Raw genomic sequence first — 23,472 nt, 5'->3', positions numbered from 1 at the left:
AAAAGTGTTGAAGGGGAGCACATTTCTGGAGGCGTGAGAAGCAGGGAATGGACATTCCCCATCGATAACAAAGCCCTTTCTCCAACGATGAGATGAGTATTCCAGAGGGAACGCCCCTGTGCTTCAGGCTGTCCATGGACTGGCTTTGAACAAAACTTCTGGAACGTATCTGAATGGCTCTGACTCTGCAGGGAAGTCTAAAGACAAACAAATTCTATATCTGGTCTCCTCCTAATAACCTTTACAATAAAGAGACAATCAGCCTTCTCCTTGCCTGGCTGTAGGAGTTTAACTTATTCAGCCAACACCATCAATAAAACCAAATGTCGCCCTGAATACAAACTGGAGAGTTTTCAGCATTCCGGATTGAACGGAAAAGTGCCTCTCCTTTTATTCAAACAGCTGACATGACTGCAGTGTTGACAGAGAAAAAAGTCCCAGGTCTAGTTTTCAATATAGATAATCCCTAAATAAATATATTTTTGTCTGTTTGTCAATCACTGAAATACCAAAGATAAGTGAGGGAGAGATCTTGGGAAAAGGCTGTTTTCTTTAACTGAGAGACAATCTCTGTACCTCGAGGACTGACGGGGACTGTCCCAGGATGGGCCCCACCCAAGACAGGCCGGCCCGTGCGCCCGGGGCGTGAGACCGAGAACCGCGGGCACGGGTGCGGGGACTTTGGGTGGTCGGGGTCCCTGTCTGCCGTTTTCACCCTCAAGGCACGGCCGCCGGGAGGAGGTGCGGGTCCAACATGACAGTGAGGTCTGAACATCACCAAATCCATCCTTACTTCACTTCCCTCCTTGTCGGTGGGCAGGTTTGCCCGTGACCTGGAGGCACAATCACACCCACTGGGAAAGGTCACGGTGCAGCTGGGTGACTCAGGCTGAGGCACAGCTGTGAGTACGCCATGTGCCCTGGGCTCGTCTCGGGGGCTTTGGGAGCCTCCTGCTGCTAGGACCCCCAAGGCCGGGATGGAACTGGTCTGGGTGGAGCCGGCATCAGCGTTTCCAGCGTGCCAGGCAGTTCCATTGTGAGCCGGGTGATGCACAAAGCAGGCAGCATGGACTTGGGAGTCAGTCTACCGGGTCCAGGTGACCTCCGTGTCTTTTGTTGTCACTTAGCCCCTCTTCTGCTTTCCCTCAATGTTCGTGATGTCTCCTGGTCACCTAATTTCTACTTTGTTTTGCAGCAACGGTGCTTCTCAGCCCTTTGCAGTGTCCTGGGGGCTGGACAGGGGGCTGGACAGGGGGGTGGCTGCTGCCTCAGACCTGTGTCCCCGTCTCAGCATTGTTGCAGGAGTAGCAGAGGCGGCAGATGCGGGAGTGTCATCACTGTTACCACGCTTATGTTGGACAAATATTCCTGAGTTTATCACTCACTACCTTTGAAACAGGAGGGAGAGGGGCAGGGCACAACTTTTAAAAGAATGACATAGCCCAAGGACATGACATAAACTGATTAGAACCAAATGGGTCCAAGATGGCAGACAAGTCGACTTCCACTAGACCTTGAGCCTCAGCGTATGCTCACTGTAACACATCAGCAAGCTAAATGACACACCCACAGGCGCCAGGACAGTTCCAAGGCCAGACCATAAAGGTCAAAAAGTGGGTGGTGGCCCAATTCTGGGAAATCCCCACCCCTTCCCCAGAATAGCTGGAATACTCCTCCCACTCGTTAGCCTATGAAATTACCCATCCCTGTGAAAACTGACAACCCCTTACCCTGGTGCCTTTCTCACCTTCTGAGATGGCCCACACTCTGTGGAGTGTGTTTCTGCCTAAATAAATCACTTGTTACCTATCACTTTGTCTCTCACTGAATGCTTTCTGTGATGAGACTTTAAGAACCTGAGCTTCGTTAAGTCCTGAAACCAGGTGTGTGATCTCAGTTAAAAGACCGTGGGTTTTGGCGAGGTTCGAGTCCCAATCTGAGATACACGGTTGTACCTTTACCACTGGAGATGGGGTGAAGTTTCCCCTAAAGGCTACAGTAAGGTGACCACGGTCTTCTGTAAAGGAAGAGCAGTGGTTATTACACCAAGCTGGGAACATTTGGGGCTGGGCGTTTAGTAAGAGCAGTGGTTTTAAAATGACCCGTATTTGGAGATTGGAAGTATGAACGCATTCCCTCCTGATTTCAGCAGAGCTGTAGGTAACACCATCCGGTTGCCAGGTGGGCTGGGTGCAGAGCCAGGTCCCCACTCTCAGAGGGGGGAACTCTTGCAGCCTGAGATGTCAGTGCGGGGAGTCAGATGGGGCCTCGGTCCCCGGAGAGCAGCCGTAATTCTTTACAGTTCATTTTTATGGAGAAAGTTTTAATCTGTTCATTTAAAGACACATTGCAATCGATAATCAAGCTCTGGTGCTTAAAATTAGAAACCATATCTAAAGGAACATTAGTTCCAGAAGATTTAGATTTTTATATGCTACTTGCCTCTCAATTCTTAGAGCAAAAACCCCTCCCTGGTTCGCCTGTCCTTTCAGGTGGCCGGTGTTTCCTGTTAGTGACAGTTCAGATCAGCTTCTTACGTCCCGAAAGCCAGGCCACGTCCATGGGAACATGGGCCTCACAGTGACACTTGTCATCTGTCCTGGGCTCACAGAGGCGCAGGGCTTGGTCTGTTTTATCTCTGAGCTGCAGGAAAATCCAACCCTTTGAGGCGCCTCCAACCTTAACTCGTGGGTTGAAGGTCGAGTTTCCTGGACCTGGTGAAACAACCCACATTCTGCAGTTTCCCTGGGTCTGCACCAGCCTGGCATGAGCGGTGGCATTTTAGGAATAGATTTCACTATGACTTTGGTTCTGTAATTTTGCAAAGACCACATGAGTTGAGCCAAGTGAGTGGTGTCTCCTACCTGGTTATATTGGTTTCCCGGGGCAGGGGGTGAGGTGGGTGGGGAAGGGCTTAAAACATCGGAAATTTACTCATGGTCCTGGAGGCAGAGGTCTTAGGTGAAGGTGTGGCAGCCCGGGGGCACCGGGGAGACCCCACCCCCAGGCCTCGCTCACCTGGCGCTCAGAGGCTTGTGGATGCGTCCCTCTGGGCCCCGCCTCCGTCTCTGTGGCCTCCCCTGTGCACCTGCTCTGGGCGTCTGTCCCCAGGTCCCCAAGGCCTCGCTCACGAGGATACACTAGCTGCATTTAGAGGCCGCCTTCTCTCACCATCCTTGGCTTAATCCTGCCTGGTAAGGCCACACTCACGGGTTTAGGGTCTGGGGACAAGGATATCTTTTGGGGCCACCGTTGGGCCCCACCTGCTATGGGGCATTAGGAGACCCCACTGCTTCTGTTTACCCCATACTCTGGGCTCTGTAACCCCACTCTGGGGAGTATGTCCTAAGTCTGTACTCGGAGATTTGGAAAAATACTTCCGCACAGAGATATTTCTGGAAACATGGTGCACGGAGCAACCACTTGTGAGCACCCAGGGATCCAGCAGTAGGCAGGTGCCCCCAGCCTTGCACGTGGATTCAGTGCCCGTGACTTTGAAAGGAGCCAGGATGATAGTGTTCAGTGATGGACTGTAAGCAAACTGCCTGAAGCAGCGAAATCCTGATGACAGGAAAAAGCCTGTGTTTAGGAGAAAGGTTAAGGCGATTATAGCCAAGGTGCCTGCTGTATTCGGTGACGGCTGGGATACTGGCTGGTCGTCTTTTTTACTTTTCAAGTCTCCTAATGTTTCTTACTGTCTTTTATGTTTTAATGGGGGGTGAGGGGAACTTCAGATGTGTGATGCCGCTCCCTGTGGGCTGTTTCCACCAGTCGGTGTGACTAGATGGTCCCATCACACTTTCCCTTTATCTGCAGGCATGAGAACGTATAGCCTTAGGTGCATTTAGGATCTTGTGGCCACAGAGTCTCAGGTTTGGTTCTGTTATGGATGGAAGCCATTCACCCAAGGGAGAGGTATCCACTATCCCTTGAGCATTGGAACCAGCTTTTATCTGCAAGATAGTATTTTGCTCCAGGGCTTTAACTAAAATTCCTTTTCGGCCAAAAATCTCATTTTCAAAAGACTTTCATGGCCCAAGAATTTTCCTGGGAATTCCAACGACTCTGTTCCAAAGAGATGAAATTAGATTTCATTTTCTGCTATGTCAGCATCAAAATTATTTTTAAAGGGAAAAAATGTAGCTGGTGTATCCCCACTTCCGGCCTTGGGTGTTTTTTTCCATGGAAGGGGGAGAAAGCTCTCTCTGCGGCCGGGGTGCTCTGCCCACATCCAGTCTGCGGTGCTGGGCATCCTGGCTTTGATGCTGGTCCGTCAGACTCTCCAACCTCCCGGTGACGCCCCAGGTGTGCTTCCACATGATGCTGAGCGTGATGTGCCCCCAGGAGCCTGGGGACCTGCATGCGCTTGCAGACTCTTGTCGGCTGTGCGCCCGGTTTAGGGAGGGGGGCAGCCTGGGCCTGATTCCCACGTCTTCGGAGTGAGTTTGATGATAATGACATTCACATAATGCAGCCCTTTTCCCTGGGAGGCCACCCTGACCACTGGACTCGTGGGAATGTTGCACAGAGCTTCCGTCCATAGGGTCGACCCCTTCCACATGCTTGGGTCCTGGGCCAGGTCTGACCCAGCCGCTCAGCCTGTGTGAGTCCTGCCCACTGTCCAGCATGGTCGGGGGCCACCCCTCCACTGCCCCGTCCACGAAAGCCTCGCCCCGACTCCGCGTTTCTGAGTACGGCCGTCATCACGAAGGAAACCCCACGCCTGCCCCATCTCCGCTCCAGTCCAGCCTCGCTCGGCACCCTGCAGAGCTGGACGTCTCTGCTCCCGCCTCCCGTTGGGCGATAGATGGGTGCCCACCTGCAGAGACGGGACCCTAACCTGCACATGCACGCCTCACGGTGGCACCAGCGATCCCCTGAGGGGCAGACCTTAGATGCAGGAGCAGATGGTGGGGGTGAATAGGATTCCAGTGCAGGACACGGGGTGCAGGGGGAGGGGAGGCCGAGGAGGGGGAGGGCATCACGGGGGTTGCAGGGAGAGAGGCAGAGATGGTGGGCTTGTCCAGGGAGGAAGGTGGGACAGGGGAGACAGAGAGACAGAGAGAGAGACAGAGACAGAGGAGAGTGAGGAGAATGCTCAGGGAACACCCGAGGAAAGTCCTGGGAAGGTGGGCTGGGCTCCCAGGGGACTGAGTGGGGGGAGGGGACCTGGTGCCATGCCCCCCAGGCCCCTCTTGCCCCATTGTGCCCCCCACCATCTGGGCCACCAGATTTGGGGACTAGACAGGTGACTGGCAGGGCTACCCATGAGCTGCATCAACTCCTGGATGAATTTGGGGCGGCCCCCCGCCTGCCCAGAGCCACGGGCATCCCGATGTCCCCAGCATGTCCCCCCTCAAAAGCAGTTAGAATCCTCCTCAGCCCAGGGACGTGACGTGGACTGTGCTTTCTAAGTAGACTTTGTTAAACAGAGCATCACTGGTGGGAATGAAACCAGGGGGCCTGTGGGCTCCTGGGCACGAAAGCCTTTCTGTCCCCCATTTCTTGTCTCTAGGGAACAGACTGCAGCCTCCGTGACCTTCCCTGGGTGCCAAAGGGCAGATTCGAACAGTTGCTAATCAAGAGAGGAGCAGCCAGGAAACCACCCGAGGCGAGATTAAAGGGACCAGAGAAGCCCATCAAGGTTAGGAAACCCGACCACCTAAGACCGTGCACATGGCCTAATCTCGTCAGCAACCCCCCTTGAAGGATTGTTATAAACCGCTCATCAGATCCTCACGGGTGGGGACACATAGTTTTTCGAGGCAGGAGCCTGCTGTGTCCCTCTTTGCCTGGCAAAACAATAAAGCTGTCCTTTTCTACTTCACCTAAAACTCTGTCTCCGAGATTCGATTCGGCACCGGTGCAGAGATGCCGCGCTTTCAGCATCAGAACTGTTGACGCCCCACATCACCCGGGCTTTGTAGCAAGTTTAATTCTCTGTCAATTGACATTTAAGATCCTAGAGACAGTGAAACTTAACTTCTGTATCATTCATTCACTTCATTTTCTAGGGAGTCAGAATTAATTTAGAGACCCAACGCGATCCTGGGAGAGCAAGAGAATTTCCGTTAAGGTGGAAACTGCTGCTTCTCCCCACTTCATGAATAGATGAAAACATTACAAAGGAGGATACGTTTCCTTCTGAAAGATGAGCTAGTTGACGACTACGGGCAGTTCCGTTTGATGCAGAAATCAGTGCTTTGCTGTATTGCAGTCAGGCCAGGGGCAGTCACTCCAGGGGAGTAAAAGGCCTTATTTCTCCTGCAGCCGTTTGGTAATTTCCCTCGAGATTTCAGATCCCTGTTCGCCAGGGCTGAGGTTTTACCTGCTCTGTAGTCTAGGGAGCCTCACAGAGGCACCGAGTGCACCTGGGCCACGGTCCCTCCGCATGCAGGCTCGGGTCAGGGTTGGGGTCGGGGCTGGGGTCCCCGCTGCCCTGGCTCCCGAGTCCCTGGGTGTCTGCCTCTCCTCGGCCCCACCTGCCTCTCTGACGGCTCTGTCCGGCTTTCCAGCCAGGCCGTGATGGTACAGAAGGTGCCTGGCCGGTGCACAACTGTGTGTGGGGCAGCGGGCGGCCACGTCCCGTGGCGGGTGTGGAGTTCGGGGGCGACAGGGCAGAGTCCGGGACCTCGGAGTGCACCTCAGCACCCGGCCAGGCCCCCCTCTGGGACCACAGTCCCTGTCCCTGCCCCCGCCAAACACATCCCCGGGCGGCACTCGTGCAGAGGACAGAGGGGCCGTTACCTGGCGATCTTGTCCGTGCAGGACATGGTGACCAGCTGCTCGCCCAGCAGGACGCCGTCCCACGTCTGCACCGTGCCTGGGCCACGCACGGGCACTGTCCCCTCCCCGGACTCGATCTTCGTGCGCAGGTGCCCCCGGAACTTCCTGGCCAGGTGCTTGCTGCTGCTTACTAGGGGACGAGAGCTGCGTGAGACACGGGGGCTGGGGACACGGTGGGGGTGACACATGAGGGGCGGGGGGACACAGGGTGGTCACGGGGGGGCTCCGAGGGGAGGGGAAGAAGAGGGGAGCTCTTTGGGAAGCAACTCCAGTGACCCCGGTGCCACCACCCGCGTTCAGGATGAGGAAGCAGCTTTGGAGGTAAGTGCCGGGCGGGACGGACTTGTACAGACACGGGAGGAGCTGGGACACAGCAACCCCTCTGGTCCAGGCTCAGCCGGCGTCACAGCAAAGGGCTGGAGAGTGACCATCGGAGGCTCTGCAGCCGTTTGGTCTTGGTCCGACCCCTGGACCTGCGGCCCAGCTCTCAGCACAGACGGGCCAGGGAAGGAGCTGCATTTACAGACACCGACTTTTGGGTTCCACGTCACCTTCATGTGTCAGGAGATGTTCTTCTCACCCTTTCCAGCCATTAAAAAATGTAAAAACCATGCTTAGTTCTCAGGCGGCTGGTGGGATCCGGCCCAATTGCTGGGCTGCAAACCTCGTCTAGATTTTAGTCCTGGCTCTATGGTTTCCTAGCTGCGTAGCCTTGGAAAAGCTACTTAAAACTACTGTGATACAGTTAGTTCGTCTGAAAATGGGGTAGTGGTGGTGCCTCCCTCCTAGGCTTAGGGACTAAATGAGACGGGACCTGGGACCCCAGAGCCGCTCCCGAGAGTCCCGGTGAGGGGGCGTCTGCTACGCCCAAAGACCGGCCCATGGTAGGGGCGTCTCGATGCCCTGTTACTGCTCTCCTGCCTTTCCTTTCCGGAGTCCCCTCCACACCCATACACACCAGTTATTTGAAGAGCTAGCTTGAACGAGAGGAAGATTAAATTTATTATTTTTTTCTTTTTTTAAAAAAAGTTCTGTACATTTAGTCAGGATTATAATGTGTTATAGAAATGCTTAACTGCTTTGCGTACAAATTATATATGAACTACCATAGTGATACCAACATTGACACACACGATGGTGGGATGAACACTAAATGCCTTCTTTAAAAGGTTTCTATGTAAGTTTTAGAATTTGTGAAAATGTGTTTCTCCTTCATTTATCTGCACTGGAGTGAGGGTAAATTATTAATATAAATTATTACCCAAATAGTTAATAACATTTGGGTTTATATGGGCACGTTCTCTTACAGATCTCGAAGTAATTTCCAGTATATTTTCTCATGATTTCTAAGAACTGAAGTTCCTTTACTATGTATTCATACTACCTAGAGGCCATCTCTTGGGAAGAAAATTGCTGTACTCCCGTGGAGAAAGTAAACTTTTGAGAGGTTTTAGATTGCTTATTGACTGTACTACTAACCAGGTCCTTGATGAGATCCAATTTGGACTGGCCTATGAGTCATCTATGGAAGGAAGAACCAAGCTGAGAGACTGAGCCTGGGGGAGGGAGGGGCACAGCCAAGGGATGCCCAGCCCTCCCCCTAGGTAGAGCCTGAATCTCTTCTTTGCAGATTTAAATGGCACTAGGAATCAGATGACAATGATGCTGCTGCTGCTGGTGATGATGGTGATGATGACAGGGATGGTGATGGTGGTGATGATGATGGTGTTGATGATGCTGATGATGCTGATGGTGATGATGATAATGATGGTTATGACGGTGATGGTGATGATGGTGATGATTCTGGTGATGGTGATGATGATGGTGATGGTGATGGTGATGATAATGGTGATGATGATGGTGATGATGGTGAGACAATCATGATGGTGATGATGACAATGAGACAATGATGATGATGACAAAGATGATGATAGTGATGATAATAAATTGAACATAAAATATTTCACCTGACTCAAAAATACTTGAGCAAAACTTTGGTTTGACCTGACTTTTTACACTGTCCAGGTGAGGTCTTTATCACATCAACTTCCTGTGGCAGGTGGCACTGAGGGAAAGGAGGGCCAGCGTAGCTAACAGTTTCCACAATTTACCACAATGTTAGGAACTAAAGTCTTCTGTGTGGGAATACTTTCTTAGGAAATACGGTACTTGCTGTCCCTCTCTTTCTGGTAATTATATTCAATAGTATCCTCACCATTCTCCCAATGCTTCAACTATTGTGTCATTTTCCAGACCTGGAAAGTCACCTATTACATTGTAAGGCTCTTCTGAATTCTTACCCAGTGCTTCTGTGCAACTAACTTTCCCTGAAGCAGACTTTGTAGCCTGTTAAGGCCATGACAACCCGGAGGCCTGGCTTGAGTAATAACTGGTTTCTAGGAGTTAACCTAAAGTTTTCAGGTAGCTGAATTTTTCCTGAAGAGCCAGGTGCATGAGATGCTCCTAACGAGTGTTTATTTTCAGAGGTGTTGAGTCTCGGCTGCCTCCTCCAGCTCCACAAGTGTGATCAGTCCCAGTGGCTCTGAGCATCGCAATCTTGCAGAGCTCATTTACCCTGGCTCTTTCTTGCCTAATTGCGAGAGGCAGGAGGGAGTTGAAGATGCTGCTTCAAGCAGAACTAAATGCCAATCCAACCAGAAACTGTGGGGAACTGACCTTAAATCATCTGCAGTGGATTTGTCGTGTGCCCTAGACAGTGCAAGTGTGGAGCATTAAGACCCTGCCTGCGTGGATACACAAATGCTCCCAAACCCATAAGAATGTTCTCAGCTAATTCCGATACTCCATCTCATCAGACTCTTCAGTGAAGTGTTTGTTCATCTAAAACCCTTACTTTCGGACCCTGATGTCAAGATAAAGTGTGGCTGGTAATATGCTTAAGAAAATTGTTCAAGTGAATATTCTATTTTCAGGAGAGAATCAGATGGCGACTGAGGAAGTCCACCGAGGGAGCAAAGGTCTATCTAAAATGTGATGCATGTTTGCTGCAGTGGTGCAGGGGAGAGAAAGAAGCAGAAACGGGAAAAAAGTATAGGAAAGAAGACAATATTTTTAAACCCCAAATAAGCTTCAAAAGGTATATCCCAGAAGGTATACCCATGATGTGGCCTACCATTTATTGTAATAATGACATCTACAATATTTGTCATGTGGTCACGTGGGTGTTCTTGTCCTACCTGGTGAGGATGGTGACAGTGACGATGTGAGTTAGGAAGCCATTTAAATCCATCGACCCTACAATGCACGGATATTATCATGTGTTGCATGCTCTGTAGCTCAGTAGTCACATCAGAAGACGGGGCGTCAGGAAGTGTATTTTAGATTCCCTGACTTCCTATGGGATTTTGGGGCAATCTCCTGAGCTGCCGTCATGTACAAAGACTAGAACTGGCTCAGACGTACAGGCATTCAGTTCACACTTGTAAGATAGCTGTGTGATGTAATCATGCTATTTCTCATGGCTTCTTGTGGGAGATAGATCGGAGATTTGAACTAAGTTGTTAAACTCTTGTAAAATGGCAGTAAGGACTGAATTTTCTAGGTTATTTAAAGAACCTGCCAAGCAAGAGGAATTTGCATTAGAGTGTTGGTGAGTTGGAAGGAGAACGGTCACCCAGCCACCGTGACCAGCCCGGGTCTTTTCATTGATCTCTTCATTTAGGTTCTGATCAGAACTGCCATTGGTCTATCTCGGGCCTCCCAGAGCCACTCTGGAAGTGGACTCATCCCCGTGGGTCTGGACCCCTGGGATGGAGCATCTCTGAGTTGGGTACGACCTCCGCCTCAGAGCCTGTGGCCAGAGGACTTTCTCCCATGTGTGGCCTCCTTCTGTCCCCACCGGGGAAGCCGCATCTGCCCCGGCCCCGCCAGCAACACCTTCCGCGTCTGCCCCTCCGCCCCCGTGTCTGCGGGCCTTGCAGACGCTCCACCAGTCTCCCGTCTGCACGCAGGCCCGCCCTCTGGTGGGAGAGGATAGGAAACCAATGGGGCAGGAGACAGGTTAGGGGGTTTTGAACCCGGGGGCTCAGAATATGGCTGATCCTCAGAATAACTGGGGAAGTTTTAAAAGTACGGCCCCTCAGACCCACTCCATCCTGAGGCACCAGAATCTTGGGAGAGTGGGCGCAGGAACCTGCATTTGTAGAAACTTTCTGGCAGTGCTGTAGGTAAGTCGGGTTTGGAAACAACCAAATCTGTGCACACCTGCTCACAGGCAGCACGCCTCCCCAGATATCTCGGCCAACGGACACTGAGTCCATTTCTAAGGACTCTAGGAAGGGAGAATCTACGATCTGTCCAGGTGAATGTTTTTGAGGGAAAAAAACCCCAGGGACTTTAGAATTTCTGGAGCCACAGGTGTCCCCGGGAGTGGGGCTGTGTGTTGTCCCTTAGCTGCAGAGCGCCTGAACTGGGCCTCAGGGGTCTGGGGCTCCTGCAACTCATGGAACCTTTAGGGGTGTGGCGACAGCTGAGGCCAGAGTCCCTGGTGGACAGCGGGGGGCTCTGCCACAGGCGGGTCAGACTTGGTTCTCTGCTGGGGTTCACTCTGCCTTCCTTCCCTCTTAAAGGACAGGGGGCCATCTGGGCAGGTCTGTTGAGAACTTCCCTTAGACCTAATCACTGAACAGGTGTGTCCGCGGTCCCGTACGTCAGGCACCTGTTGTGCGTGTGTGCTGTGTGCTTGTGTTCATGTGTGTACTTGTGTGTGAGAGAGGGAGGGGTGACCCCCGGCACCATGGCTGTGGGTTGTGCAGAAAGATGTACGACGGCTCCTGCAGACCAAGCAAGGGGTGACAATCAAACCAACCAAAGTGACCAGGATCGGCAGGGACATGCTGGCCGGTGGAGGGGTGGCTCCCGGAGCAGCTGCGGGTGAGAAGCTGGAGGCCTCGGTGTCCAGGGCCAGAGCTTCTCCCGGGTGTGACCCCTCCGGGGAGAGGATTGAGCATGTCATGCTCTGCATCTGTGGACGCGAGGACATTGCCGTGACCTTCAGGGTCGGGTGCCCTGGGCCTGTTCAGGAGCGTTCACCCTGAGGCTGTGGGGCAGTGAGGCTGGGCTTCTGCAGGGGTGACTTGCAGGAGGCGGGAGCGCCCATCCCTGCTAAACGCCCCTCGGGCAGGCCCTGCCCCCAGGGGTCCTGTCACTGTCACCTCTGCCCCGGAGGGGACCCCTAAGGATCCCCATCACCCGCACCCCCTCCTCCGAGGTCCAGGGAAGGAGGCACCCTGAGAGTGAGCCACCAGCAGGGTCACCCCATCTGCACATCAGCCAATTCTCTCTAAAACTAAACAATTCCGGGGTGTTTGTGCCTTGGGAAATGGAAAAGGCTGAGCCACCTGTAAAGGTCCTCCACCTGGGGGATGGCAGGCATTCGGGGTTTCTTGCCCTGGCCGACGAGTAAGGAAGGTGATGCAGGACACTTGGCTGGCCGTCTGAGGGACAGACCCGCCAGATGCCCGCTTGGGGCCCCTGTGGGAACCCTGGGGAGAAACACCAGCCGAAATAACCTAGGAGCAGCTTCTCATTTCTGCAGGCACATCTGCAGCAAAAATGTGGGGAAAACGATTTGTTTTGTCCCTTCTACCTGCACCTGCCACTTCTTAAGACACCACGAAGTAAAAGACATCTGTGCCTGGAGGAGAACCCCAGGGTGCACTGAGAACGTATCTGCTTGTTTTTCTAAACCACCGGCTTTGCAAGTTGGAATTAAGGCCGGGGAGGCTGATGAGCTGGAACCATCCCTGGCAGAGAGCGCAGTCTCGGGGGGGCGGGGTGGGACAGGCTCCCCGTCCTCACTCAGCCACCCCGACTCCGGCCGGCAGGAAGCTGGTGAGTCAGGGCCTCCCCAGTGTTCTGCGGGACTTTTCCTCCTGGAACCAGAGGGCTCCTGGCTGCGTCTCCACGATGCCAGGTCTTCTGAGAGAAAATGGAAGGATAATTCCAAGTAGCTAATGGACCATATTTCACAATTTCATGTGGGGAATTGGTACCATGTAGATCCAGCTTGACGAGCGCCTCCAAGAAAATGAATTCTCACGTTTTCTCCTCTCTCTCTCTCTCTGAGGCTGTGCGGTCAGAAGGAACACTGCACAACCCCAGGGGCCTTTGGAGGGGCCAAGCCCACTGCTCGCGTTGCCGGTCCCCCAGCCTGCTCTCCTCCTGGGGCAGCTCCTTGAAAGTTCCCTGACATTGAATAGGTTCCCTTTCGTGACTCTCTGTTTGACTTGATTCTCCCACTGACTTTCCAGAGGTGGGTGTTATGGTCTGAATGTGTGTGTCCCCAGATTCTGTATGTTGACACCTAACCCCCAAGGTGATGGTGTCAGGAGGTGGGTCCTCTAGGAGGTGATGAGGTCATGAGGGTGGAACCCCCATGATGGGATCAGTGTCCTTATAAAGAGACCCCACCCAGCTCCCTGCCCCTCCCTCCAGGTGAGGACACAGCGAGAAGACGCCGTCTGTGTACAAGCAAACGGGTTCTCACCAGACACCGAATCTACCAGCACCTTGATCTTGGACTCCCGGCCCCCAGAACCTTGAGGAATCCATGTCTGCTGTTTCTAAGCCACCCAGCCTGTGCTGTTCAGGAGGGCGGCCCGTGCTGAGACAGCAATGAAAATGTTACCGGTACCCTATTACAGGGGACTCTGTCCAACCATTCCCCAAAGGGGAAAGCGATGGGCTTAGAGGAACATTGGTAAAAGCAGAAGGCATTTTTTTGGACCCACATATAATCTGAGTATTAGAGAAATAGGTTAAATTCATGCAGGGTTTTAAAGAGAGCTATTTCCCTGCACGTCCTTATCTTAGGCGGAGGCACTCACCGCGAACCAGGATGCAGCCGGCATTCAGAAAGTGCTCATCGCTCCTTCCCTTGGTAATTAGAACACAAGTGGACCTTCCGTGGGGGGTCAGGGCCCAAACACGCCTTCAATAACTGTGTTGTCTGTTTCTGCTGTAGGTTCCCTCCGAGCACAACGAGCCATGGGTGCCTCAGCATCTTAAGCAGGGGCTGACCCCTCATCACACACAGATACTCCATTTCCCCGCCCCCGTCAGATCTGCCTCATGCTGCTTCTGGAGGGGTTCACGTGTGTCTGCGTGGGTGTGTGTGTGGTGTGTATACGAGCATGTGTAACGCACACACGTAGCGTCAGTAACAGACTTTCCTAATGGCACCTGGGGAGACACTGACCCCCTGAGACCTGCACAGAGGAGGCTGCGGTATCCTCCCCCCAGGACCATGGTGTCACCTCTTGGGTGGACGCGACTGCGTCTGTGGTCACCTGCTCTCCTAAAATACCCGAGAGGGCAGGTCCCGCCCAGGGCTTTCACACCCTTTGTGGGAGAGGCCAGGTGCCCGGGGAGACGTCTTTATCCTCCCCCATGTGCAGACGGAGGCAGACACAGCCCTGGGGTCAGCTCCACCTCCACATGGCCCGCCTCTGTGCTGCTTCAGCCTGTTCTGTATCCTGGCCACAGGCTGCCTGACCTACTGCAGCGACGGGGCCCCAGCAATTAGAGAGCCTCTGTCACGTCTCCAGCTACGCTGTCCCTAGAGATGTGGGCCCTGGGACCGAGGTTTTAGAGGATGCCATTCCGATGCTGCAGATGCGCTCGCCTGCCTCTCAGGGCCGCGCCACTCAGGCAGGCAGGCGGTGTCTGAGCGGACAGCGGGACCCGCCAACCAGGGAGGACAGTCTCGGGCTGTTCGAACACAAAGGCAGAAAGCTGGGCGCTTACGGTCCGTGGTGAGCTCGTAGGGCGAGTGGAGCCGCGCGTCTCCGCAGGGGGATGTGCTCACGTAGAGGTGGAACAGGACACCCTCCCTCAGCCGGTAGCCGCCCTCCTGCAGCCGCACGAAGATGGAGCCCTCGCTGTCCTCGCGCCGCTTGCTGGGGACAGAGAGGGGCCCCGTCAGCTACGGGAGGCCGGCCGGGGCGCCCGATCCATTTCCTGCATGAAACCTTCTGGACCAGCCGCGGAGCAGCTGGGTGAGAGCAACCGGCCCGCAGAGGCTGCATCCTCGCCCTCCCCGCCGCCCGCGGTCAAGCCCATCCTTCACAAGCCCAGCGTCCTCGGTACACATGGCCCCGAATGTAAGTGTCTGTAACACGGCTGCCTGTGGGTCACGATGCTCCCTGTGTGCCCGCAGGACGCTGCGCTCTACACGGCCGCCGTGGGCAGGTGGTTCTCTGTTAGACGGAGAACAGGGATAGAGAGGCAGGGCTTGGCCGCAGCCCAGTGAGGAATCCGGCGCAGGGACCCCTCTTCTTCCGCCTCGGCCGTGCCCTGGGGCTGTCCTCCCCACACGACACCCCCGTGCCCCCCTTCTCAGTGGCGGTGAGGGGCACCCCCTGCACAGAGCGGGCCTAGCTGTGGCCCCTCCCAGACCCGTTCTCGCCAGTCACGGGCGGCTCCTTCCTGCCAGTCTTGCTGTTTTTACACGTTCTGCCCCACGGGTGATGGCTTCTGAGAGCACGCAGGCAGCAGAACAGACATTTTCTCCCCAGGAACCCTTGAGACGTCCCACCAGCCTTCCTGCTTCCCTGACTCTGCTCCTGCTGCTGCCCGGCCCCCCAGCCCCTCCCCAAAACCTCGGAGCAAACGCCTGGCCCTGGTTTTCTGCAGCCGTTGCTGGTCTCCATCCCCTAACCCCGACCCCCTGAGGGCAGGGGCCTGGGTGCCCCCGGCCTGCAGCTTGTTGCCAGCACACAGCCAGCCCTAAACGTCAGCCCGGGGCCACGGTGACACATCCAGAGTTAGGGGTGTTTGGAAACATTTCTGACCTGGCACTTGGATATTCAGGAGAGAAACCCTTCCCACATTTGGAGAGATTTCCAACTCCCTTCCCCACATTCCACCCTGGCCACACCATCCGCCAGCCTGGAACCAAGGAGAAACTGCAAATCAGGGGCTCAGACAGAAATTAACTGTGTGTATGAAGGCATCGCTTTCCTGAGTCTACTCAGCGCGTCTGGACCCGCCTTCCCTTTGTGTGGCCCCTGCACACACCAAGGGCAGGCGGCAGTCGCTGCCTGAAGCCCCCAGGCCCCTGTTGCTAGTGGGTTTGAGGAACGCTGCTCCGGAGGGTGTGGAAGGACAGCGGTTCTGGCAGAGACACACGCTGTGCCTACAGCCACCCGTGATTCTGCTACAGCTCAGGGGGTCGTAGAGGGAGACGCCCCCCAGGGGACAGCCTGCTGCTTCCTGGTGGCTGCCCAACAGCACTAGGCATCCCACATCTGGGCACGTTGCTCAGGGTCTTCATTACAGACACCCCCTTTAAGATGCAAACATGCAGGGAGGAGGAGGAGGCCAGAAACAGGGAGAGAGAGCCCATCACTGGCCGCCTCCGTCGTGGTGCCTGGGGACCAGGTGCAGGAAGGGTTCTCGCTGCGGGGCGGGGTGCAGGGAGAGCCCACCCCACACAGGAGGACAGGGTTCAGAGCTGCTGGCTGGGATCGTCCGGGCAGTTGAGCCTGGGGGCCCCAGGACGAGGCCTGGGGAGGGAAACAGACTCGGCCTGGAGTCTGGGAGGGGCTGGTGTGCTTTCGGGGCGTGGCCGTTGGCACGTCCAGGGTCGGCCGGGATAGAGGGACACCAGGCTTGGGGGCTGCATGGCCCCCCAGGATCCCCACTCACCTCAGGTGCAGCTCCAGCTGTGCATACAGGAAGTGGACCAGCGCCCTCCTGGCCACGATCTCTGCGTGGCAGTCGTTGACCACCAGCCCCTGGTCATTGATGTACTCGCCACTGATGCACTTGGTCCCCGAGGACAGGACGACGACCTGGGCTTGCCTGACGTCCAGGCCTGGTGGACAGAGAAGGCGTCAGAGCCCTGCGGCTGCTGCCCTCCCCGTGGGGCAGTGGGTCTGCTCTCCACCTCACCCGGCACCGCCCCCACGCCCCCTGCATCCAAGCCTCAAGTTCACCTGTAAATAGCCAGCCAGTGGGGCAAAAGGTACTGGGGGGGGGGTGTGTGGCGTGTGCACACCTGGCTCAGTTGTGAGGCCGGAGTCACGGCCAGAACTCTGTTCACTCCCCAATCCCAGCCCAGTGGGGCCCCGAGTGTGTGAACCCCGATTCCTGGCCTCATGGACCTGAGGGCCGTGTCTCCCCATGTGTGTGTGACCCAGACAGGGCGGGACACGGGCCTGTGGTTGAGGAAGATTCGTCCCTTAATTGGAAGATTCTCTCAGGACGGGAGGACCTTGTGCTCAGGACGGGAGGATGTCTGTGAGGACAGACCGCAGGCCAGTCCCTGCCCGCCCGCCTATGCCTCTGAGGCAAACTCAGGACCGTCGGCCACCTTCCCTGCGTGGAGCCAGCGCCCCTCAGAGCCACCAGACCAGGCCCCGGATTCCTGCACGAAGGGACACTTGCTTCTCTGCTCCGCTCACCTCGGCGGCTTTGCCCTGAAGCTGGGGCATGTCTCTGCGTCTGGGCCGAGGGCCACTCTCGACGCCCCCAAGAGGCCAGCAGGGACAGCAGGACGCCCGGGCCAGCGCCTCCCTCTCTGGAACCGCCTCTCACAGGAGGTGCGGGGGTCCTGGTGGGGCGGCCCCTCCCTGGGCCCAGCGCAGAGCAGGAGCCGCCTGGGACCCCGGCCTCGCTTCTGGGGCCGCATTTCAGGAGCTCCCGAAACAGGCTGACACCTGAGAACAGCGGCAGCAGCGGGGAGATCGTGCCGAGCTTTCTGATTTGATGGCCCAGGCTCTCCGTTTTCCCTAAAGAGCAGCAGGGCAGACGGGAGGTAGGTAGCGGCAATACAGCCTCCCTTCCATCCAGCAATTTCCGTCCTGAGATCCTTATGACCCCATGGGGGGCATAGGAGGGGCCATGCCCCCGCATCCCCCTCTGGTCCCTTCGAGGGCCGTGCACAGCTGCTTCCTAGCAAAGCTCACGGTTCGTGGTGAGAACGAAGCAACTGGCCTTCTGTTCGGTGTGGCTGTCGTATCTCTGCACGTGTGTGAAAGTGATGTATGTAAAAGTGATTTACTACCGCAATGTTTGCAAGTGAAATAATATGAGTGACCCAATACTGACCCACCAGTAGGGGACTGCTTATAGCGGAGTACGTTCATCTGTATACTGGGCCCCTGTAGAGAAGTTCTCTGGAGGAATAGAAAGATTTCTAAGGGGTATCGTTATGTGAAAAAAGCAAGGCGTGGAGCAGCGCGTGTACACCCCACGTTGTGATGTGAAGGGCAGGAGTGTGGGTCAGGGCTGGGATCCACCCGCCGCCACCAGCTGCTGCTAAGTCAGCCGCTTACTGTCTCGAAGACATGGAAGACACGCGATCCCCGGACTGGAGACAAAGGGCATTGTGACTCACAGCACCGCTGGCAGCAAGAGCCTCGTGCCTGCTTAGGTGCCCTTGCCCATCTCAGGCGGTGTGTGCAGGGGGCTTGCGGGTGCTGCCCGTGCTCGGGGGTCCCTGAACTTGGGGACGGCACCTCTCTGTCATCAGTGGTTAGCAAGTCCCAAAGGAAAACTGTACGTCACCCCTTGAGACTGCTCCCTGCAAACACAGCTGAAGAAACATTCCAGGGAGAGTGACCGCCCCTCTCTGGCTGGCCTCCTGTGTTGCCCTCCTCAGCCCGAGGACTGGCTCATGCCCCAAAGGACTCACCCCACCCTCTCTCCCCCACCAGGGAAACTGCCTCCCAGGTCGTGCGAAGGTGACTGGGCCGGCTTGCTCTCCAGCGGGCCCACACCTGATGCATGGAACTCCCACGCCATGCATGCACCCTCACCTCCAACTCTGGGAAATCTCTGGGAATGCACTCTTATTTGTTTAGCCGGGACTAAGCAATTCTTAGCCTCTTCCAACTCTGAATAGATTTTCACAATACTACATCTGACTATGGAGGAAATGATTACCAAATTTCTAAGAATAAAACTGAAGGTAAAATATACCAACCAGTATCAAAGAAACAAATACCCAAACTATAGAAACTAGAGACAGAAAGGAACGGCATTCACCCTGTGTGCAGACCGCCCGACGGTGTGCTGTGTGATTGGTCCTGACGCCCTGTTTTCTGGGCTGTGTCCAGTGAGTGTAATGACTCAAGCATTAGCGTTTCCACCACCCACTGGGGGAAGCCAGGCTCTTCCATGGTGTGGGCCCGGCATCAGGAGACCCTCCTTCACGGTCCGCTCGATGCTCCTGCACCGTTTCCTTCTCACCCAGGCTCCCAGCCCCGCTGTGGTTTGCACCCTGAGTATTTGCAGAGAATTTCCTGCAGTTTCACATCTAGTCATTATTTGGTCCAAGTCTGTGTTTAATTGTCAGTCTTTTCCTGCGATTCAATATTCTACTCGTCTCAGCTTTCTATTCTCCAAATTTCCTCGAGTCAGTTTGAAAGCAAGTGGATTTAAAAATGCCAGCTCAGACGTGTCTGGTCTGTGACAGATGTGCTAGGACTGAGACTGACAGGAAAGATTTTCACTTTTGATGGGGGGTGGGGGACTTTCTCCCCCTGGGATCTTGATTTATGGCGTCTCCACAAATCGGAAGGCAACAGTGTCCCAGGGCTTTCAGTCTCTAACCATTGCAAATGCACCAATTTTAGGAGGACAGTTAGTTATGCGTAGAGATTTGTGCATTGCCCTGTGGATGAGGAGCTCAGAGGGAACCCCATGCAGGCCCTAGGGAGTCGGATCTCCCCACGTGCCCTGTTGCCAACCTCCGGATGAGGTCTAGTCTTTTCTGGACTGAGGGACGTGAGCTACTTCTGGCTCCAATGACTGCTGACCATCTGGTTGGTTAGTGAAAACTCTTTCGCTCACGGCGACGACGCAGGTATGAGCCCCTGTGAGATGGACAGCCCCTCGCCTCCCCTCTCCCGACCCTTTCATCAGCGGGAGCCGCCTTCCTGCTCAATTTCCGCCCGGAAGTCCCTGACCTGGGACTGACCCAGCTCCACCTGCCTCAGCTCCGGGGACCGTCCTCTTTCCCAGGCTCCTGCTGGCGGGGTGTCCAGAGCCCTAAACCCTGGGGATCGCCAAGCCCAGCAGAGCAGGACACAGGACTGTTGAGAGGTGCCCTGAGCGGACCCGCAGGGAGGGGCCGTGGTGCTGGCGGCCAAGCCATCGGCAAGAAGCCAGGACCCCGCTTTCCCCCGTTAAACCAAGAGGCCTGGGTTTCCTTACGGTGACAGCCCCCCACTTGGGAGGACACCAAGTGCTCCTCTGGGATTTACGTCCCAGCAAGGCCACCTGAGCAGGTGGATGAGTCTTGAAAATGTAAATACAGGGTAACTGGGTGAGAAAGGAGTATAAACCAGGACCCTAAGTGCACGTACCTGAAAATCAAAAGCACTTCAAAGGTACAGCTTTACCCAGCTTCACCCAGCTTCACATTTGCTCATTAATTAGTTCCGACCCTTCAGAATATTGTCGTACCTGCAGCCATGTGGGGTGGGGGGCGATCCGAGCTGATTAAATTCTTGGCTAACGGACAGGACTGCGGCCAGCAACTTTGCTCATGCTTCCTCCTTTCCTTCCTCCCTCCCTCCCTTCCTTCCTTCCTTCTTTCCTCCCTCCCTCTCTCCTCTGTCACAAGCAGGCGTGACCAGCGTGTACAACCTGACGCTCACGATTAGGGAGAATGTGGACTGTTCTGTTGAATAAGACGACATGGTTTAAACACCCCAAAACAATCCCTGGCACAAAGACAAACAGTATATATTAGTGTCTTCTTTTTATTCTTTCACTAACAAACTTAGGGTTATGTTTCCACTGGGGAAAAAAAAAGATTGTAGTTTAAGAGTTTGGAAAAAAAATGGGGTTAGTTTTATGGCCTCGAGATAAAATAGTGTTGGGTTTTTTTCCCCCGTGAAATCTTTTGGGCAATTAAATGCTGGGTTATGTCTTGATGATCATACAAATGCAGAGCATTTGAGCAGCTTTGATAGGGGGATCTGATCTCAAAAGAATGCAGCGCAAACTCTGTCTTCCTCCTTTCTTTATGTATTTCCTCACACGCACCTCCTTCCCGAGAAGGAGGAACTAAGGCATTCCGTGGGGGAGTGGTCCAGGGTCAGGGCTCTGACCCATCTGCACCTGGTGATTTCTTCCAGACTAGACTACCGTTCATCTCTACACGAGTCGGGAGTGGGCTGGCTGGGCCTATTGTTCTTTTCCCCTCTATTTTAAGGAGGGACATTTACCATAAACAAGTCAGCATGCGTGCTACGCGGGGTCAGTGGTAAATCTATCCTGCATTTTGTGGTTTAAACCTAACAGTTTAAACCCCAGATTTAAAATCAATTGTCCATCACACTCCTTATTGTGGGGCACGTCAGCCCCCATGGATCTTAATGCTTCTGAGCCTGTGTCCTGTGACTTCACGGAGATGCTGCATCTCCACGGAGATGCTGCGTCAACTTCACGTTTCTCGGCATCCACTTAGCAATCATTATGATTAATTCCTTGGAATCCAGATGATAATTTACCATCTTTCGTCACAGCCAGGGCTTCTATTTAGGATTTCTGTCCAGTTCATTTGCTGCTGCTTATCTCCCTGTGCCCTACCAGGCATAAATAAAAGAGCCCGCTTTTAATTTTATGATGAAAGTAATTGCCAGTCACTCAGGGAGAAGATGGAAAGAAAGAGTTTTGGAATATGGGGAATAAAGTCCCTGAATCCTGCTTCTGCGAGGGCTCTGTGAAGATGGGCTTTCCCGAGTGCTCCTGGTGAACTGAAAGAAGTTTCGCCTGTATTAAAACTGTCAGGATTTATCGAGTGCAAGTGGGAAAACAGTGTTTAAGTGCCAGTTCTTCTCAAGCCAGAGCCCGGCATGGACCCTGCAAATGAGATTCTCCACCTCCCGTGCTCACCTGAGCGAAACGCACGCAGCAAACACCTCCTACAACACACGACTCAGAAAAGTTTGCTAATGTTCCACTGCTGAGTTAATCTTTACGATTAACTTTACGATTTCCCCCTATAAGACAGGCCTGACCACTCTGCCCAGAGCGTCTGTCGTTCTGGATGGGGTTGTTCTGGGCTGTGTTCTCTCCTGCCCGACTTCAAGGGAGGTGCACTTCTTCAGGGCACTTATAAATCTCAGATGTTCATGTATGTTTAAAGCTGCACATTAACTTAAAAGGGAAAGAGTGTTTGTACAAACCATAGCTTCTGCATATGTTTTGCAGGCCAGGCTAGCAAAAGACAGGTTTAAATGTAAACTTCTAAAAATATACACTAGGAAACTCTTTTCTTCTGGCTGTTTAATAACCTTAGAAATAAACAATTACACGGACAGACCTTCAGTATCACGCCCGGAGCAGCGTCCAGAGGCAACCTGGGCAGGAAGGACGGGAATCTGCAGCCGCATTTTAGCGCCACCCCCACAAGATGTGAGGGTCACCCGGCCTCTTGGTCTTGGTGTCTGTACGTCTTAGAATCGACAATAAAGATTACCACCTTTCCCACTTCTCGGGGTCGGAGCAATCAACTGATTAGTGTATGTGAAAATGTTATCAAAATTATAAATTTCATATCAAATAAGAATCATTATTAACAGCCCCTCAAGAATCGCTTCCTCATGGAAATGCCGGGAGCAGTCAGAGCCATCGCTTGACAACGGGCTCAATAATGTGGTCCAGGTTTGGGTTTGAGAGGGTGGTTTGCTTCTCCTCCCTTTCCAGCCCCCATGGGAAGGAAAGGGTTCCAGAGGGAGCAGATCTGTGACTCTGGCGCAATGGAGGAGGGTGGCTTGACTTCCACAGTCTGCTGGAGAAGAAGCCCTGGGGGTGCAGAGGAGTGAAATGCAGAGGGTGGAAAGGGGCCCCGAGTTCCAGCACAGACCAGCTGCCGCAGGGACTACTTGTGTCCCAGAGAAATCGTGATGCTCCAAGTCAGGGCCAAGGGCAGGCGAGAGCCTGTGTCCCAGACAGGACTCATCAAGTTACATTTTAATTAAGTGGCTGCCCCACTGGGCCAACCTCCCAAGAACACAGAGTAAAAGGTAGATTAACAACAAGGAAGGAAGGTAAAAGCCTGGGGATTAACTCAGAATATTAAAAATCTGACAAATATGTGAATGAAGGAAGGAATTTAACAAATAAATGATACAAGGAAAAACTGCACAAATAAACAGCTTAAATATGTCAGGGAAGGACTTCCCTGGTGGCACAGTGGTTAAGACTCTGCGCTCCCAATGCAGGGGCCCGGGTTCGATCTCTGGTCAGGGAACTAGAACCCACATGACACAACTAAGAGTTCGCATGCCACAACTAAGGAGCCGGTGAGCCGCAACTAACGAGCAGACCTGCCACAACTAAGGCCCGGCGCAACCAAAAAGAAAAAAATGTCAGGGAAGGTGACTGGCTGACATCCACACAGTCTTATGAAATTATGTAGCATTCAAGTAAAAAAGACCCTTCCCTTCCGTGGGCAGCAGTGGGGCGACCATTACAACTAAATGTGTCAGACAGGATGTTTCTAGTCAGAGATACTAGATAAGAGATCATAGAAAGAACCCTTGAAAATACTGAGGGCAAGTCAGCTTGAGCTCAGCGTCCCCCAGCAAACACTTCCAGGAGCAAGAGAACCAAGTCAAGACACCTAGGGAGACGTGGACATTCAGTTTCTCTCCTGCGCATTTTAAAGGTGTTTCTAGAGACAGAAAGAGGACAGCGTGGATGCTG

The 23,472-nt window shown here is 54.0% G+C and overlaps 1 protein-coding gene across 1 annotated transcript in view; it reads right to left on the bottom strand.

The window, feature by feature from the left end:
• The window catches only part of ADARB2 (adenosine deaminase RNA specific B2 (inactive)), a 374,800-nt gene that overhangs the window by 6,472 nt on the left and 344,856 nt on the right, over nucleotides 1-23,472 (bottom strand). Inside the window, exons 5-7 of the mRNA XM_061181674.1 lie at nucleotides 16,456-16,624; nucleotides 14,554-14,705; nucleotides 6,748-6,916 (exon numbers count right to left, since the gene is read on the bottom strand). Coding sequence (XP_061037657.1) covers nucleotides 6,748-6,916; nucleotides 14,554-14,705; nucleotides 16,456-16,624 — 490 coding nt within the window. The remainder of the gene's footprint in view (nucleotides 1-6,747; nucleotides 6,917-14,553; nucleotides 14,706-16,455; nucleotides 16,625-23,472) is intronic.

Source organism: Eubalaena glacialis, chromosome 2 (genome assembly GCF_028564815.1).
Source record: "Eubalaena glacialis isolate mEubGla1 chromosome 2, mEubGla1.1.hap2.+ XY, whole genome shotgun sequence".
Lineage (NCBI taxonomy): Eukaryota > Metazoa > Chordata > Mammalia > Artiodactyla > Balaenidae > Eubalaena > Eubalaena glacialis.
This window is presented reverse-complemented; position numbering and strand designations above follow the sequence as displayed.